The following is a 16006-nucleotide window of genomic DNA, read 5'->3' as shown; positions in this document are numbered from 1 at the left end:
AGATCTCATTCTTTCCCCATTCTGATGTTTGATGTGAACATTAACTGAAGCTCTTGACCTGTATCTGCGTGACTTTATGCTTTGTGCTGCTGCCACATGATTGGCTGATTAGATAACTGCATAAATGAGCAGGTGTACAGATATTCCTAATAAAGTGGATGGTGAGTGCATGCTTTATGTGGCACTGGTACATGGTGGTACCTCTCTCATTTATGTCACACTTTTCATTTGACTCACCCTCGTATTTACCCTGAAAAAACCCAGATGTATTCCACATTGAGAGAAAAACAAAGCAATTTCAACTCTAGAACAGTTTTCATTATAAAAATATAGGACCGTGAATAAGATGGAGGGACAGGCTACACATAGTGAGGGATAAAAAGGCAGCAGGATGGAAGGAGCGAGAATGGAGAAGGATGAAAGGGAGAAGTCAGCACACAGGTTTCACAACACGAGCGTACGCTTGGCCTGCAGGCATTTATGTATGAGACAGCAGGTGTGAGCTTTGAACAGGTACAGAATAAGAAACACACTTACACACATCAAGTCCTGTCTCCATTCGTCTTGCTCTCTCACACACAGACACCTTGAGTTCTCTTCCACACAGTCCAGAGCTGAGGCACAGAAACAAACACTGGCTGAAAGCTGATCAAATTTTTCTGCACTTTTTTCTTTTCATTTCTAGTCTCTCTGTGCCTCTCTCTCTCTCTGTCTTTCTATACTGGTGAAATGTGTGAACAGTGAATTATGTAAGGAATAAAACAAGCTGAGCATGCTGTTGTATGAATATAATCAATGTTTGGGTGGTGTGATTACTGTTTCCACCCTAAAGGTGAGTATTTTTCTATAACAGCATCCCTGGAAGTGTTTTGCTCCTCTTATATCACGGCAAATTAGTTCCTGTTATCGCTGACATGATAGCAGCTAGAAATAACCCTTCCTTTACCAGCCTCTCTATATTTCTATATTTCTATCTCTTGAAGCTAATAAGACACAAAAATGCATCTTTTCATGTTACCGCTAAACCACACAGTGCAAAGTCCTGAAGACTTTCCTGTGGCGGAAAACTAAAAATTACAGCATTACCTCTGGCTGTTACAAAGCACTGACACTGGAGACTCCTTCTAAACATGCTAAACATGTCACAGACCCATCTCACAGAAAACATCACCATATCACCAATTACACACATTCTTTTTTTAAATTGTTTTTGTGATGTGTCTGCAATACAAGTTCCTGTGTAAGTTGTTACTATGGAAACAATAACATATAAGAAAGATGGCATTAATAATAAGCATGCTGTGTGATACAAGAAACTTAAAGTTAAAAGTCTAATGTTGCTCATACTCCAGTTCCTTATAACACACTTAGCACTGCTTGACTTTACAGAAGTGAAATGATTTATAATCGCACTATCCGGTGACACACAGATGAGGATGGGTTCACTTTTCAGTCTGGTTCCTTTCAAGGTTTCCTCCTCTTGTTATCTCAGGGAGATTTTCCTTGCTGTCTTCGCCTCTGGCTTGCTCAATAGGAATAAATTTAAATTAAAATTTTATATCCGGATTTGCTGCTTTGTGACAATGCCCATTGTTAAAAGCTCTATACAAAATCAAATTGAATTGATTTGAATTAATATAAACCTGTGATTTGCATTAGAGCCAGAACTAATGTCAGAGCTGCTGTTATAGAAAGTTCATCACCTATTGACCAATCACAATCGAGAATTCAATAACACTGGGGTATAATGATGAACTATTGAATTGAATTTAATTGAATTGTGCAGATTTGTGTTCACTTTTTAAAAAAATCTTTCACTAGATATCCAAAGTGGCATAAATTGTGGACATTTCCTAAATGTACCTGTTTGTTTTTGTTTTCAGAGTGTATATTGTTGGGTAAAAAGTAATACTGAAGATTTTTTATCATTAGATCAAGAGCTGTTTTGTTCAGAAACTACCCAAAGTACATCATCTAAGCACTCTTATGCACACACAGTCACACACACACACACATAGTATATTATATTATATTGTATTTGATAAATCCACTGTCATCGATTTTAATACACCAGCTTACACCAGCTTTCACTTTTTGCTGTTTTTTTAATCATTTTTCTTCAATATGTTCTAAGAAACAGGCAGACAGAAACCTACCAGCATCTCACCAGAGAGAGCAAATCTGTGCTGCAAAACTTTAACAAATATGTTTTGAATGATGGTGGTAACCTCACGACCTGAGAATGAGGCTAGAACTAACAAAATGCTAGTTTAATTGTATGTCAATAAAGCTCAAGTCAACCAGGGCAAATCGTTGAATAAATGTTTCCAAATGCTCAAGTTTTTTAGTCTTTTTTTCTTATTTCCCCCAGGGCTGCTACACTTTGGTGTATTGTATTGCGTGATGCTTTGAGGTGCCTCATACACTCTCACACACCATTTCTTTATTGCACTGGGTCCAATTCTGTTGTCTATCCTGCAGTTCAGACCATAGCATTATTGCTCATCTCTCTTTTTTCATTTTTATTTCTCTGACTGATAACTGCATGAGATGAACTTGTCCCAAATAGCCAATAAAAGTCTGCACTTCTGAACGGTATGGTGCACGTCGGCTGATGAAAGTGAAGATTAGACAGGTGAAATGTAATGGAAGGCGTATTGGCGGAGACTCATTTTATGATGTTGGGCTTTATTGTGCTCCATCAGTACATGGCATGTTTGATTGCTGCAGGTATTTCTCCAAGGCTGTTTACTGGATTTTTTTCATCTCCAGGCATCCAGCAGTAGACGACTGCACTGTTGTGCTTTCATCTTCAGATTATTTTCAAATAGAAAAAGGTCGGAGAGTCAGGACTCTTTTCATGCCTCATTACTTTGGCATCTGACCAGCTTGAGAAGGGGCACTAATTTATCTCGTGCTTCTGTTACAGATAATAAGATAATGAGATTTCTTGGCTTGGCTTGACAAGGTGCATATATATGTGCGTGTGTGTGTGTGTGTGTGTCCAGCTTGCAGTGATGCTGATCTGAGGAGTTTGGCCTCTAGACTGAAGGACTGGTTCGGTGTCCTGCACATGGACGCCAACCGAGATCTGAAGACTTCTGCCAATGACAACGGTCAAGGACGTAAGCACATGACCTTGTGTGTATTTGTGTTGTGTTTGCGAGTTCATGTTTTGTAGTCTGTTGTATGTTTAGACACCATTTATAGCTGGAAGACATTGGAGAGTAGGATTATTTATAATTGCAGTTTTAGAAGAAGTCAGTACAGTGTGTTTAAAGGCTGTTCAGTATGAGTACATTGTGAATAGTTGAGTCCTTTGAGTCCATTGAGTCCTAGTGACAGTATTTATGATTGTAACAGCAAAAATCTCTCTCCTCCCTCCTATAGGTTTTGACACCAGCATCCTCCCCATCTGTAAGGACTCTCTTGGTTGGATGTTCAACAAGTTGGATATGAACTATGATCTCTTGCTCGACCAGTCAGAGCTCAGCGCCATTTATCTGGACAAGTACGAGCTGTGTATGCGCCCACTCTTCAACTCCTGTGACTCCTTTAAGGATGGGAAGCTGTCCAACAACGAGTGGTGCTATTGCTTCCAGAAACCAGATGGTGAGAGAGAGAAATTGAGAGAAATTGAGAGAAATTGATAGAAATAGAAAAAGCAGGGTTATAATTTTACTTCAAGTGGGCTACATTTATAACACTAACTAAATGTATTGGCATGGATTTGCTAATGTGTGTGTGTGTATGTGTGTGTGTGTGTATGTGTGTGTGTGTCTCATTTCCCCAGGTCTGCCTTGTCAGAATGAAATAAATAGGATTCACACTCAAAGCCGACGGAAGTCTCTCATAGGTGGGTCAGTCATTAAGCCTGAGATTTATTTCATCCAAAATAATGAACAGACTTTAATTTCCATCATCCACAAAAAGCAACCAACTGTGGGCGTCTGTCTGTGTGTGTGTGTGTGTGGGTGTGTGTTTATGTGTGTCTGCACTTGCGCGTGTGTGTATGTGTGTGTTCATGCGTGCCTTGCTGCAGAAGCCTTGCAGAAGCGGGGCTATAATTGATTTGAATCGTAATGGCTTTCGGTGTGATTTATGTGCGTCCACACTTGATATTTTCCTCTGCGATCAATAACGTGCACTCTAGCTGACACCCTCACCCAGAGCTCCCGCCCCTGGTCCCATTCGGCCCAACGGGCATCAATAATCCGCACAATCATAACTGCTTCATAACTCATGCCATAACACAGGCTGGAAAACAACCGCCTGAGTGTGCATTAATATGGGTGAGAGTGTGGGAGTCACAGTTTAGACAGTGAAATCCAATCAGCGTTAGTGATATCTACCGCCTAAGGCCCAGAATCTGCTGCAGCTGTCCTGCTAGGGCTCATGCGCAATGCAGGGCAAACCTGTCTTTATGGTCTCAGCAGGAGTTATATAATAAATGATGATGCTTTTAGTTCAGATATAATGTTGTAAAATGGCAGATTGAATTTATGTCACAATGGTGTTTTTTGTACAAGGTGTCCCAAAGGTCTTCATACACAGGGGAAATTAACACTTTTTAGCAAAATGTAACTTTATACACAAAAAAAATCCTCTACATGATTGCCATTTTTTTGTAAACACACACATATTCATGTCTCCCACTCATGATGGACTCATGTTAACACATCTGGTGTTATGCATGTAATTGCATGTCCGCAACCTTGCGACAGCTTCCCGATCCAGCCATGAGAATGACTTCAATACGTTCTTCTTTTGTCAAAGGCATTCTTAAAGGCTAGCTGAGAGAAAATATATATAATATAAACTAAGTATGAAAAATTTTGGAAGACATGTTGCTAAAAATCAATAATACATGTGTGGTGGTCTGGGAAAACCCTTCACATTTGTGAAGTGAGGTTTTTTTTACTATATATAGTGCTGAAAACTACAGCTTTCCCTGAACTGAAATAGGTTTCCCATTTACACGTATAGCAACCAAAAGTAATCATTTTATCTTCCAAAATTGAAAAAGGAGAAAATTGCCTTTAACGATTGCATTTCAGTCTGTGTATCAGTCTGTGTATCATCAATCAATATCCATTTTGAAAGCAAAAATAAGAAAATAAAAAAAAAGGTTTTTTTTTTCCATTTTATTTCAACAAAACAAACACAAGCATAAAACAAGCATTCAAGTCCTGAATTCTCAGCTTTTTCTTTTTCCGTCCCATTCTCAGTAAAATGAGAAAATACAAAAAAAAAAAAAATCTAAATCTAAAAAAAAAAGGCATCTTTTATAACTCCTTTCATCCATACATGCAAAGGTCACCAGATATAAGGATTGAACTGGGAAGTCATGTGGAAAATATCCAAAAGACATCAGAAAGATGTCACAGCTAAAATGGTTGATAATGGAATGGAATACCCCGATATGTCTGCCAAATTGGTGTAGAGAAATGCTTGGCCATCTGCAGGTTTTGCTAAGACCACAACTTGAGAAGGTAAGGATAAATGGATGACAACATCCTGGAAATGGCAGTGGCCAGGTCAATAAATAAGGTAAATATGTTGAGTGTTGCTAAACATAGGCTACATTAAACACAGTTATATTGTAGGCTCAACATATTTACCTCTATTATCAACCTGGTCACTGCCAGGAGGTTGTCATCCACTTCCTTTCTTCCAGGTCAAAGAGATGAACAGTCATCTAAATAGAAAAAATGCTGCTTTTTTGTACATTCGTAGTCGAGGCAATAAATGAGTACATTAAGAAATTCATTGTACGGATGATACACGCATTCATTCAATTTGTGTTGCTGGAGCATCATGGACATTTTGATAGCTGATATCTGATTACACACTGATTAGGCTTTTGTCTTAGTGTCACATAGTGTCAGGTTAGCTACCAAATTTTTAGGTCTCTTTAGACAAACTGACTGCATTTCTTTTAAACTGGTTTTTACAAAGCATGATTTTGGGTAAAAATATATTTATGGTTTCTTAAAGCTGAGGTGTCAAAGTACATTACATAACCATAGAACTTGTATGTAATTTTTGAACTTTCCGTTCCAGATTTAATCTCCCTTTGCTCTTATAATAACCTCCACTCTTCTGGGAAGGCTTTCCGCTAGATTTTGGAGCATGGCTGTGGGAATTTGCTCATTCAGCTACAAGAGCATTAGTGAGGATTAGTTTATCCCAGAGGTGTTCACTGGGGTTGAAGTCAGGGCTCTGTGCAGGACACTCGAGTTCTTTCACTCCAACCTTAGCAAACCATGTCTTTACAGAACTTGCTTTGTGCACAGGGGCATTGTCATGCTGGAACAGCCTCTTAGAACAGCCTCGTTGAGCCTCTTAGTTACAGAGAAGGGAAACTGTAATGCTAAAGAGACATTCTGTCCATTTGTGTGCTTTCAACTTGGCAGCAGTTTGGGGAAGGCCAGGTCAACAGTGTATGTTGTAGGCAGAAAATCCAGTTTTGACTAAAATCGGATTTTACACCATTTTCGCTTTTTGGCAGAATTCAGAATTCAATTTTGGCAGAATTCAGAATTCACAGTGAGGTGTTTTCCCAGCCCTCCACTCATATTGCAAATGTGTGCTTCTCCTCTCCTCTCCTCTCCTCTCCTCTAGGAGCGTATGTCCCACGCTGTACGGAGGATGGCTACTTTAAGGCTACACAGTGTCACGGCAGCACAGGCCAGTGTTGGTGTGTTGATAAATATGGCAATGAGATTGCAGGCTCCAGGAAACAAGGCAACCCGATCTGCGGTAGGTTCCTGCCCAGTCCATAATTACACGAGTGAGGACAGGTTTATTGCTTCAGTGGGGTACATAAAGCAATACACATACAGTAGCCCATCATAGCATGTTTGCTGTAGGTTCTGCCGTTTGAGGATCATTATTCAATGAAGGATATCAGACATGTGCCTGTGTGTTTGTGTGCAATTTTACTGTGCTTGCTTTATGACACATCAGAGGACCCATAATTCAGGATGGTGCTGTTTGTCTATCCCATCACAGTAAAAGAGTATAATAGATAAATAATGACACTCTTCCTTCTTGCTCTACCGGCTATTCATTCATCTTCCACTGTCATATCTGATCTCATATCTATCTAACAGCTGATTACCTATTTCACCATCTCTGTGTGTGTGTGTGTGTATGTGTGTATAGAGGAGGATCAAGAGACCTCTGGGGATTTTGGCAGTGGAGGAGCCGTCATTCTTCTCGATGACCAGGAGGAGGAGGAGGAGCCTCCACAGAACAGGCGGCGCAGACAGAAGGAGAAGCGAGGCAGGCTCCGTCCCCGTGGGGCCATAGAGGATGATGAAGATGAAGAGGATGACAAAGAAGATGAGATTGGCTACATCTGGTAGCTCCACCCCCATCTCCCATTGGCCAACCAGGGACCCCGGTTGTAATGCACAGTTCTGAAGCCATTCCAACCCCACAATCTGGATCAGAATCTCAAAAAAACCCATCAATAACTATAACCTGCATCACCTGTATTCTTTTTTTCCCTTTTTTAATTTTTTTCCTTTTCTTTGTTTGTCTGTATCCTATTTTCTGGCTGTACTAAACAATATAAAAAAAAGTAAAAACTCTCATAGCTGCATTAACACATTCTGTATCTGGCAATGGCAACCACATGCTCTCACTCTTTTTTTCATTACCAACTTTTCATTGTATTGTTTTTCTTTCTTCTCTCTTTTTTTTCCATCCATAGAGCTCCTGAAGCCATTTGAGAGCTGCGGCTGTAAATATTTCTTTTTCTCTTCAGACAGATGAGGCGCTATGTCTCCCTCCATCCCAGAGTCTCTCACCTGAGCCTTCTAGGAGACTCCTAGAAGTTCTAGAAGGTTCTTCAGGTGGTGTAGAATGTTATTAAAATTAAGTAAAAATATTATCCAATGAGTGTGTGAGAATTATTAAAGGTTCTGGTGTGTTTTAGGAGGCTCTAGTGAGACACTCGACGGGCCTATGCATGTTCCCCACTGTGGAGGCGAGAAGAAGGTGATGTTTTTTTTCAGCTGGTGGCTAATAACAAGCCAATGAGCATTTTATTTTGTGATACTGCTGTTGTTTGCTGACGCTCTGCTTCGTTCTGTTGCTGGATGGTCGCCACAGTGCTACCACAAATCTCTATTAACAAAAGTTTCTATTCCACCGGACAGTGTGGTACGGTGAGCTCATGGTACTGTAACTAATCCATGATCCCACAAACACAAGTGCTGAATTTGGGTACCCTTCTTGCCAAGGCATCAAGAACACTCAACTGGGAGCCAGAAATGGTGCAAACTTTTGACTGTTGAAATGTCATTGTCACGGCATTGTCACGTGAGTCACCCATAATTTTTCAAAAAAATCAAGAACGCTACTGGATTGTTTTATGTCTCTTCACATAATTCCAAATGCAGAGTAACTGAAAAACCATACCATGAAGCTCCTTCATTGTTGCTGTTATCATTAGTGTGAGATGTTAGCACTAGCGTTGCTTGGGAAATGGCATCATCAACCCACAACCTTTAGACAACTCCTTCTATTTTCCCAAGTACTTTTAAAGGAAATGGACACAGGTACTCAAGCAGGACGCAGACAGTTGTGAATTCGGGTTAGTAAGCATACCATACCATACTACACTGTCCAGTGGAAAAGCAGAGAAGTGTGTGTCTGTGTCTGTGTCTGTGTGTGTATCCAAACCGATTAGTAGCCAAAACTTACATCACTCCAATTCTGACATGAGTAAAAATGTTTGATTTAAGCAATTATTCTTTTTCAGTCATTCTTGCTCTCATATTTTTTCAAAGTTCCTTATGTCAGAGAAAGGTTAGGAACATTCCCCAGCAGTGTATGAATGCTGGTGTGTGACGCACCATCAAGTTTTTAAGCCTGCCCTTCACACAATTCCACTAAATGCGCTCTCATTCTGAAATAGAAATAATGGCTGTGGACAAAAAAACTCTTCATGGCCCCTTCAGTGTCAAGCTGGGTGCTTTTGTTAACCTGGCTGTGACACTTTTTTCCACTTACTTTCGAAGCAGGCAACATTTTATTTTGACAGTCTCTTAAGAAAAATGGATTTTGTATATGCAGTTTTCTCCCGCTGTGCTCAATCGTCAGCATGGTGTGTAAAGAACGGGAAAAAACCTGCATAGTTTTGAATAGAACCTATTAGAAGTAGGTCTTTGCTCCCCTCTCTCATACAGAGATAAATCACACTCGGGGTAGATCCGTGTATAAATGTACACCATGAGACTAGGTGAGAAAGTTGGTGATTAAATAGTAGTGTCAGTTTTAAGGGGATGTTTTAAAGCTCTAAGACTCAGACCTGAGTGCCAGATTTAATAAATCAGATTAAAGTTGTCATATGGGCTTAATCATAATGACGTGTCCCTCTGTGGAGTCTGATCAGTGAGGAGACGGATTATAGCGCATTTCATTACTGATAGCAGAAGTGATTACATCACAGCATTCAATTCAGTATATTTGTCTTTGTCTCTCAGAGCCACACTTACATGCATCCCTGAGATATTTATCAGCATGTGTGAGGGACAGAGGGATAAACGATGATGATGATGATGATGATGATCTATGTGGGAATATATAATGCTCTACCGTTATCTATCTTTGACATGAAAATACACTTTAGTCATTCAGTTTGCATGTCTGGCCTGTAAATCAGTGGCTCGCAAAGTGGGGTTTGGTGACTCTCAGGGGCCAATAAGGTATAACCAAGGGTAATTTCTTTTTAAAAAATTCATTACAGTGATGAAAATCACAACCCATTATTAAGTTGGTATTATAGATACATATATTTATTGATGCAACTCTATGTAGTATTACACACAGGATAGAGACATTGCTTATTTAGTTAAAGAGAGTAGAGTCTGTTGGGATAACTGAATAGAAACCTTCAAGATAATCAGTCAAAATGAGGTAAAGAAAGAGTTTGCTGAACTCTCACACTCAGTAACTCCTAATTCGCCCAACACAGTTCAGTTAAAAGTTATTAAGGTTAAAGTTAGTTATGATACCAAACAAATGAAACCAACCATATTGCTCTCGTTTGTTACACTTCCTACTAATTTCTCATGAGCTCATTATATTTATTTTACTTATCATCCTGCTTGACTGGCCACTTTTGAATGTATTTATTTTAATGCTCAATAACTTCAAAATAAGTAGCCTCTAAATAATGCAAACTTGGACCTAATGTGTTTTTGGTGGAAAATTCAGGAATAAAAACATCTATGGCTGCAATAAATAGCCAAAATAGTTTTTGTACACATCTGAAGAATGAGTCTAATAGTTAAAAAGTTGGATTATACTCTATTCTTTGAAACACTTGGGTACTTGGGATTTATTTAATAGTTAAATTAGGGGTCCCTAGCAGACAAGGTTTGAGAACCCTGACTTTAAATAGCCGTACAGTCGCCATCTTCATTGTCCATCAGAAAGCAGTGATGTTTGCCATTACTGACCACCGTCCAGTGTCTGTCCTGCTTCAGCATGAACCTCCGACCTCTCCATGAATTGGTTTGCTACTGCACCAATGAATTGCCTTGTTAATTCAGTAATCATCCCTACAACACACACACGCACACACACACACACACACACAGATAACAGTACTGCTAATGCTATTGCAGATACGACTAATGCACCAATTACAGTAAATGGCCATATTTGCAAGAGTCTTCTTTGTTAATTCTCTATATTTTTTACTTTGTAAAGATGATGATAAAGACAACAGATTTTAAAAAAAATAAAAGAGTACTAAAATGATGATGTAATATAATACAGTAGTGTGGCTTTGTCCATTTGCATTGCAGATATTGGGTGTATAAGTCCCCTGTAGTCTTAACTGTAATGTAGACCCTTTCCTCTCCTCTCTCCCTCTTCCTCTCTCTCTCTTTCAGAGTGTGTACTAGTGTTCTCAGTTTTATGCCTGTCTTCTTTTCCCTCCTTTCCTCTCCCTGATCCTGAGTCCTGCTGGAATGTTGATGTTCTGGGCTGAATCCCTTTCTGTTTGTTCAGGTTTTATTTATTTATTTATTTATTTTGGATTTGATTTTTTCCAAAAATTTCATCTGTAAAACGGTTTCATGAAAAAAATGTTTGTCTGAATAAATCTGGAGTCTGTCCTTGTCCACTTTCTCTCAGGCTCCTTCCTTTCTTTATTTGTTTTCTCTCGAAATGAATTAGACTAGCAATGATTTTCAATAATGGCTTTTCATGCACAGTCAATAGCGTGTTAAGGGTTGATTTGCTTGGTAAGAGTTTTAAACTGTGGAGCAGCTTAGAGCAAATTATTTTTGAGTAATTACTGTCAGATTTACCATACAAGGAGCTGAATGAGCAGTTTAGGGATGTAATATTAATAGGAAATGGGGCACTCTTGGCTTTATTTTGAATGCTCTGGAGTTTGCTCCAAGGAAAGTTGATTTGGAGCTTTGCAGATGTGAAGAGCCAAAGGGATGTTATCAGTCATAACCACTCATCATTAATAATATATGTTATGCTATGCTATCGATCTTTTGATGTGTTTGACATGTGCCACTTCTTCATGGCTTCACTTCTTCTTTGGTAACAGCAGGTAAATTGGTGTTCTTTCCTAGAGTTTCTACAAAGTGACAGATTACACAAAGCTAATGGTCTCAACTAGACATGTGCCCCTTGTGCATTTTTCTATGTTTCATTATCTTCATACCTCCATAGATTTCAGGAGGCTGACCATATACACTTTATTAGGAATACCTGTATACCTGAACATTCATGCTGTTATCTAATCAGCCCATCATGTGGCAGCAGTAGAATGCAAAAAATCATGCAGTTACAGGTCAAGAGCTTCAGTTAATGTTCACATCAAACATCAGAATGGGGAAAAATGTAACCGTGGCATGGATGGTGGTACCAGATGGGCTGGTTTGACTATTTCATAAACTGCTGATCTCTGGGATTTTCACATACAACAGTCTCTAGAGTTTACAAAGAATGGTTTGAAAAGCAAAAAACACTGAGTGTTCTGTGGGTGGAAATGCCTTCTTGATAAGAGAGGTCAGAGGAAAATGGCCAGATTGCTTCTAGCTGCCAGGAAGGATACAGAAACTCAAATAAGCACTCTTTACAACCGTGGTGAGCAGAAAAGCATCTCAGTGATCACAAAACATCAAACCTTGAGGTGGATGGGCTACAACAGCAAAAGACCACATTGGGTTCCGCTCCTGTCATCCAAGAACAGGAATCTGAGGCTATCATGGGCAGAGAATCAGTGAAACTGGTCAGTTGAAGATTAAAAACAAAATCACCTGCTCTTTTTTTAGTCTCCAGTTGTCCAGTTTCAATGAATCTGTTCCCATGATAGCATCGGGTTCTTGTTCTTCACTGACAGGAATGGAAGCTGATGTTGTCTTCTTCTGTTGAAGCTCATCCACCTTAAGGTCTGATGTTTTGGGCATGCTGAGATGCTTTTCTGCTCACCATGGGTGTAAAGAGTGCTTATCCTTCCTGTCAGCTCAGACCAGTCTGGTCATTCTTCTCTGAGCTCTCTCATCAACAAAGTGTTTCAGCCTGCAGATGTTTTTTTTGTTTGTTTTTTTTTTTGTACCATACTGTGTAAACTCTAGAGACTGTTGTATGTGAAACTGCACGAATGTGCAGGTGTATAAGTGTTCCTAATTAAGTGGATGGTGAGCGTATACTTTGGTACATAAAGCTGATGATTAAAAGGATATTGATTATTATGTTAGCCTGCCCCACTCTGCTGTCAAGCACTGGACCTGCCACTGTTGGTTTTTTACATTTACGCTTACTCATTTGGCAGGCGTTTTTATCTAAAGCAAGTCATCAATGAGCTTTGATCCAGATGAGAACACAGGAAAGTACTTCAGCAGTAACTGAGTAGCAATCAACGGATGAAAAAAGAGCCGTAAATCTCTGCTTTAGTACCAGATTCTCTGTTGCAACCAAACACTTGTATTTATACAAATTATTTACTAATGCAGTTCATTGAAGAAGGAAACAGTTTTCAGTGACTTATGAAGATTTTCTTATTTCATTTACTCTCGCTGGTCTAATTAGTGAAGTAACATCATGTCTTATTAAAAAATGATGAGAAGTCAATGAAAACACAATGTTTAAAGAAAGCTAGACAGAGAAATTTACAATTATTCTCACCGCATCAGAGTCTGTGGCATTAGTCAAACATGGTAACATGAAGCATCACCACTTACCACAATAGTCAAAAAATTGTCTTATTTATAGCCATGAACTAATATAACTATCATTATTGTAATGTTGTAGGTATTTAGATTGCCTCTCTTAAAATCAGCCAGTACAGTAATATCATTATTTTCTGCACACACTCAAAAAAATCAGGTAATGCAAATGCAACCTTGTTCTATACATAATTAGGCAGTAACCTTTAGTGTGCCCCATTTGTCTAAAAACCAGGACACACCCCTGTTTCCAACCTTTTTTTCTTCTCCCACTCACACAGACACCGCCACATTTTCCTCCTTCTCCCTTTTGTACCACTTAGAGCACTCTAACAGGTACTGTTGTCACGGGAGCTCTCGAAAGCCCCATCCATTCTGGAGCCGTTTATTGATCTGGGATCTCTGAATCTCCTCTGTCACTTAATGGCGGCTTCACGTCAGACAAACAGCAGCGCATGATTCTTTTCGCAGCAGGTTTCAGGGGATTTCCCTCCATCTGGAGAGTTTAAAACGCCTGTCTTCAGCATGTCACTGCTTTCCCCCTCAGGCCCTGTCAGAAAATAAAAAGACATTTAAAACGCCCCTAGTGTGTGGCGAATAAATCCAACATATGCCAGTGCCTCTGCTTCCTCCAGAGAATAATACAGCAATTATAATTAATCTGCTTTATTTAGTTATTATTAGCTGTTATCTTATGACTGGCAGCATGAAAGAAGGCATTGTAAAGGGAAATGATTAGACCAGATTCCTTTCTACACTCTATAGGTTCTTTTGTGCCATAAACGTGTGGCAGATCATTCAGGTTATAAATCTTAACACAGCTTCTTGACAGCCAGTCTATTATCTGTGGAAGGCCTGAATGGAACAACACTGACATGTCCATGGTTAAAACCTCTCTGTAAGTTTACCTCATACACACAAACAAAATCTAAAGGGAAAACTATTGTCTTAAGTTATTTTGCTGTAATCTTTACTTCTTGTTAACTTTTTTTTTATCCATTGCTAAACTATTAATACTAAATTTCATGCGCTTTTTTTTTTTTGCTTGGTCCACTCTACGATAAAAAAAGTGCTATTGAACAGAATAAGTAAAGCTGGAGATATTGGGTTGGTTTTGGTATCTGGTGACTTGCTTCATGTGTCTCAAAGAAAGCATCCACACTCCCTATTTGTAGAGGAGAATTAACTAGTGGGTATGAATTGTCAATAATTAAACAAAAAGTGCCGCTGAATTCAAAATGAGTGTTTCAGAGCTTTTTGTACCTCTGTCTTAATGTTATGGAAGCCAATACAAAAGTATATCTGGAGTATCATCCTGTACTCAGCTTGTGTTCATCGAATTAAATGCTCTCTAGAACGTACAATTCGTCCCCACAAATATTAGTATTGACAGGGTGGGTCTTGCTCTACATTAGCAGCTTGTTGGTTGTCGTTGTAGCACACTATTCCCTTTTCCACCCATCCTTTGATTAAGAAAAAAATGATCGGAGTTCATTTCATATTCATTCTCTACAGGTTCTACAGGCACTTTGTGGAGGAGTATTTTACCAAACTGGGGCTGGTTAATTCTGAGTTAGGGTTTGATCTACCATTCTATAACAACTTAGACAAAAGTACTATACATGAAAAATGTTAATTCTTTAGCCTACCACTCAGATGGCTCCTGGTGATGACCCTGTCATCATCAGCAACGTTGATGACTGACCTTGGATTAAACCTTGATGGCATAACTCCAAAAACCCAAAGCATCTGGCCATCTACAATATAGTCCTTGTTAAAGTTGACAGGCATGGATGAAGGAGGTGGTGAGAAATCCTCCACAGTGGGTCCACTAAGAAAAAGTCCACTAAGCTTCTATAAAGGTGGTTGAGATTGGGGTAGTGTGGTGTATCTTGAACTCTGTTGGCTGTTGTGTAAATCAGACAAGCACTTCAATACATCATTTCATGTTTCAAAAGAAAATTCATCTACATAATCAAACCATGACTTGTTCATATTTGTACTGTGGATGCTGCCATGTTCAAATGACAACTCAGACTTCCCGAATAGGAAGTATGAGATGGAAGGCCATTTGAATGAGTTTTTATCCACCTGGAGGTCCCACCTGGTCATAAACACATCACAATATATTTCATGAAGTGATGATGAGGAGCCCTTACTGCCTCAACTGCCAATGCGTCAGTAAACAGACTCCACTAAAATAAATAAAAGCTAACGCTAACAACTCTTAATACTGACACAATTCATTCTGTCTTTTTAAAAGTAAAAGCCTTCCTTCCTTGGCATCATACATTGTACTCGCATCTGCATCCGCTAGTATCAGACCTTTGTGTTAGAATGCAGGACATTAAATACAGTCTTACTGAATGTGTTAAAGTGTAAAGATACAGATATACCCATTATTGGCGAGCCTGATCTCCCCTCTCTGTTGTTGTGTTATATTTATGACTCTGCAGCTGTTAAATTCTTCATTAATCCACTTAATATTTCAGAGCAGGAGCACAGTGCCTCACTCCATCTCTCTCAGGGAGGAGAGGAGAGGAGAGAGGGATGAGACAGCAATGTGACTGCTGAGATTAGAGTGAAAAATGAACAAAGAAGAACAAGGTATAAATGAGTGACAAACTAAAGCGGTGCAGTGACAAATGTATGCACACACTCGGCCTCGGGGAACAAGAACGCTGTCTGCATTGGAGTTGTGATGTCTTATCACCTCTCTCACACACAAACATCCTGTTTCTTAGCAGTATCTAATTGACCCCAGCCTATAGGTGGTAGTATGTCTCTGGAGATTG

General features: G+C 39.3%; 1 protein-coding gene across 1 annotated transcript in view; it reads left to right on the top strand.

The window, feature by feature from the left end:
- spock1 (SPARC (osteonectin), cwcv and kazal like domains proteoglycan 1) overlaps positions 1 to 11146 on the top strand; it is a 208689-nt gene extending 197543 nt beyond the window's left edge. Inside the window, exons 8-12 of the mRNA XM_026919938.3 lie at positions 3009 to 3125; positions 3391 to 3612; positions 3794 to 3856; positions 6625 to 6762; positions 7168 to 11146. Coding sequence (XP_026775739.2) covers positions 3009 to 3125; positions 3391 to 3612; positions 3794 to 3856; positions 6625 to 6762; positions 7168 to 7370 — 743 coding nt within the window. The 3' untranslated portion in view covers positions 7371 to 11146. The remainder of the gene's footprint in view (positions 1 to 3008; positions 3126 to 3390; positions 3613 to 3793; positions 3857 to 6624; positions 6763 to 7167) is intronic.
- Positions 11147 to 16006: the final 4860 nt, after the last annotated feature.

The sequence above is a fragment of the Pangasianodon hypophthalmus genome, chromosome 9 (assembly GCF_027358585.1).
Source record: "Pangasianodon hypophthalmus isolate fPanHyp1 chromosome 9, fPanHyp1.pri, whole genome shotgun sequence".
In the NCBI taxonomy this organism is placed as follows: Eukaryota; Metazoa; Chordata; class Actinopteri; order Siluriformes; family Pangasiidae; genus Pangasianodon; species Pangasianodon hypophthalmus.
The sequence above is the reverse complement of the archived record's forward strand: the minus strand, read 5'-3'. Positions and strand labels throughout refer to the sequence as shown.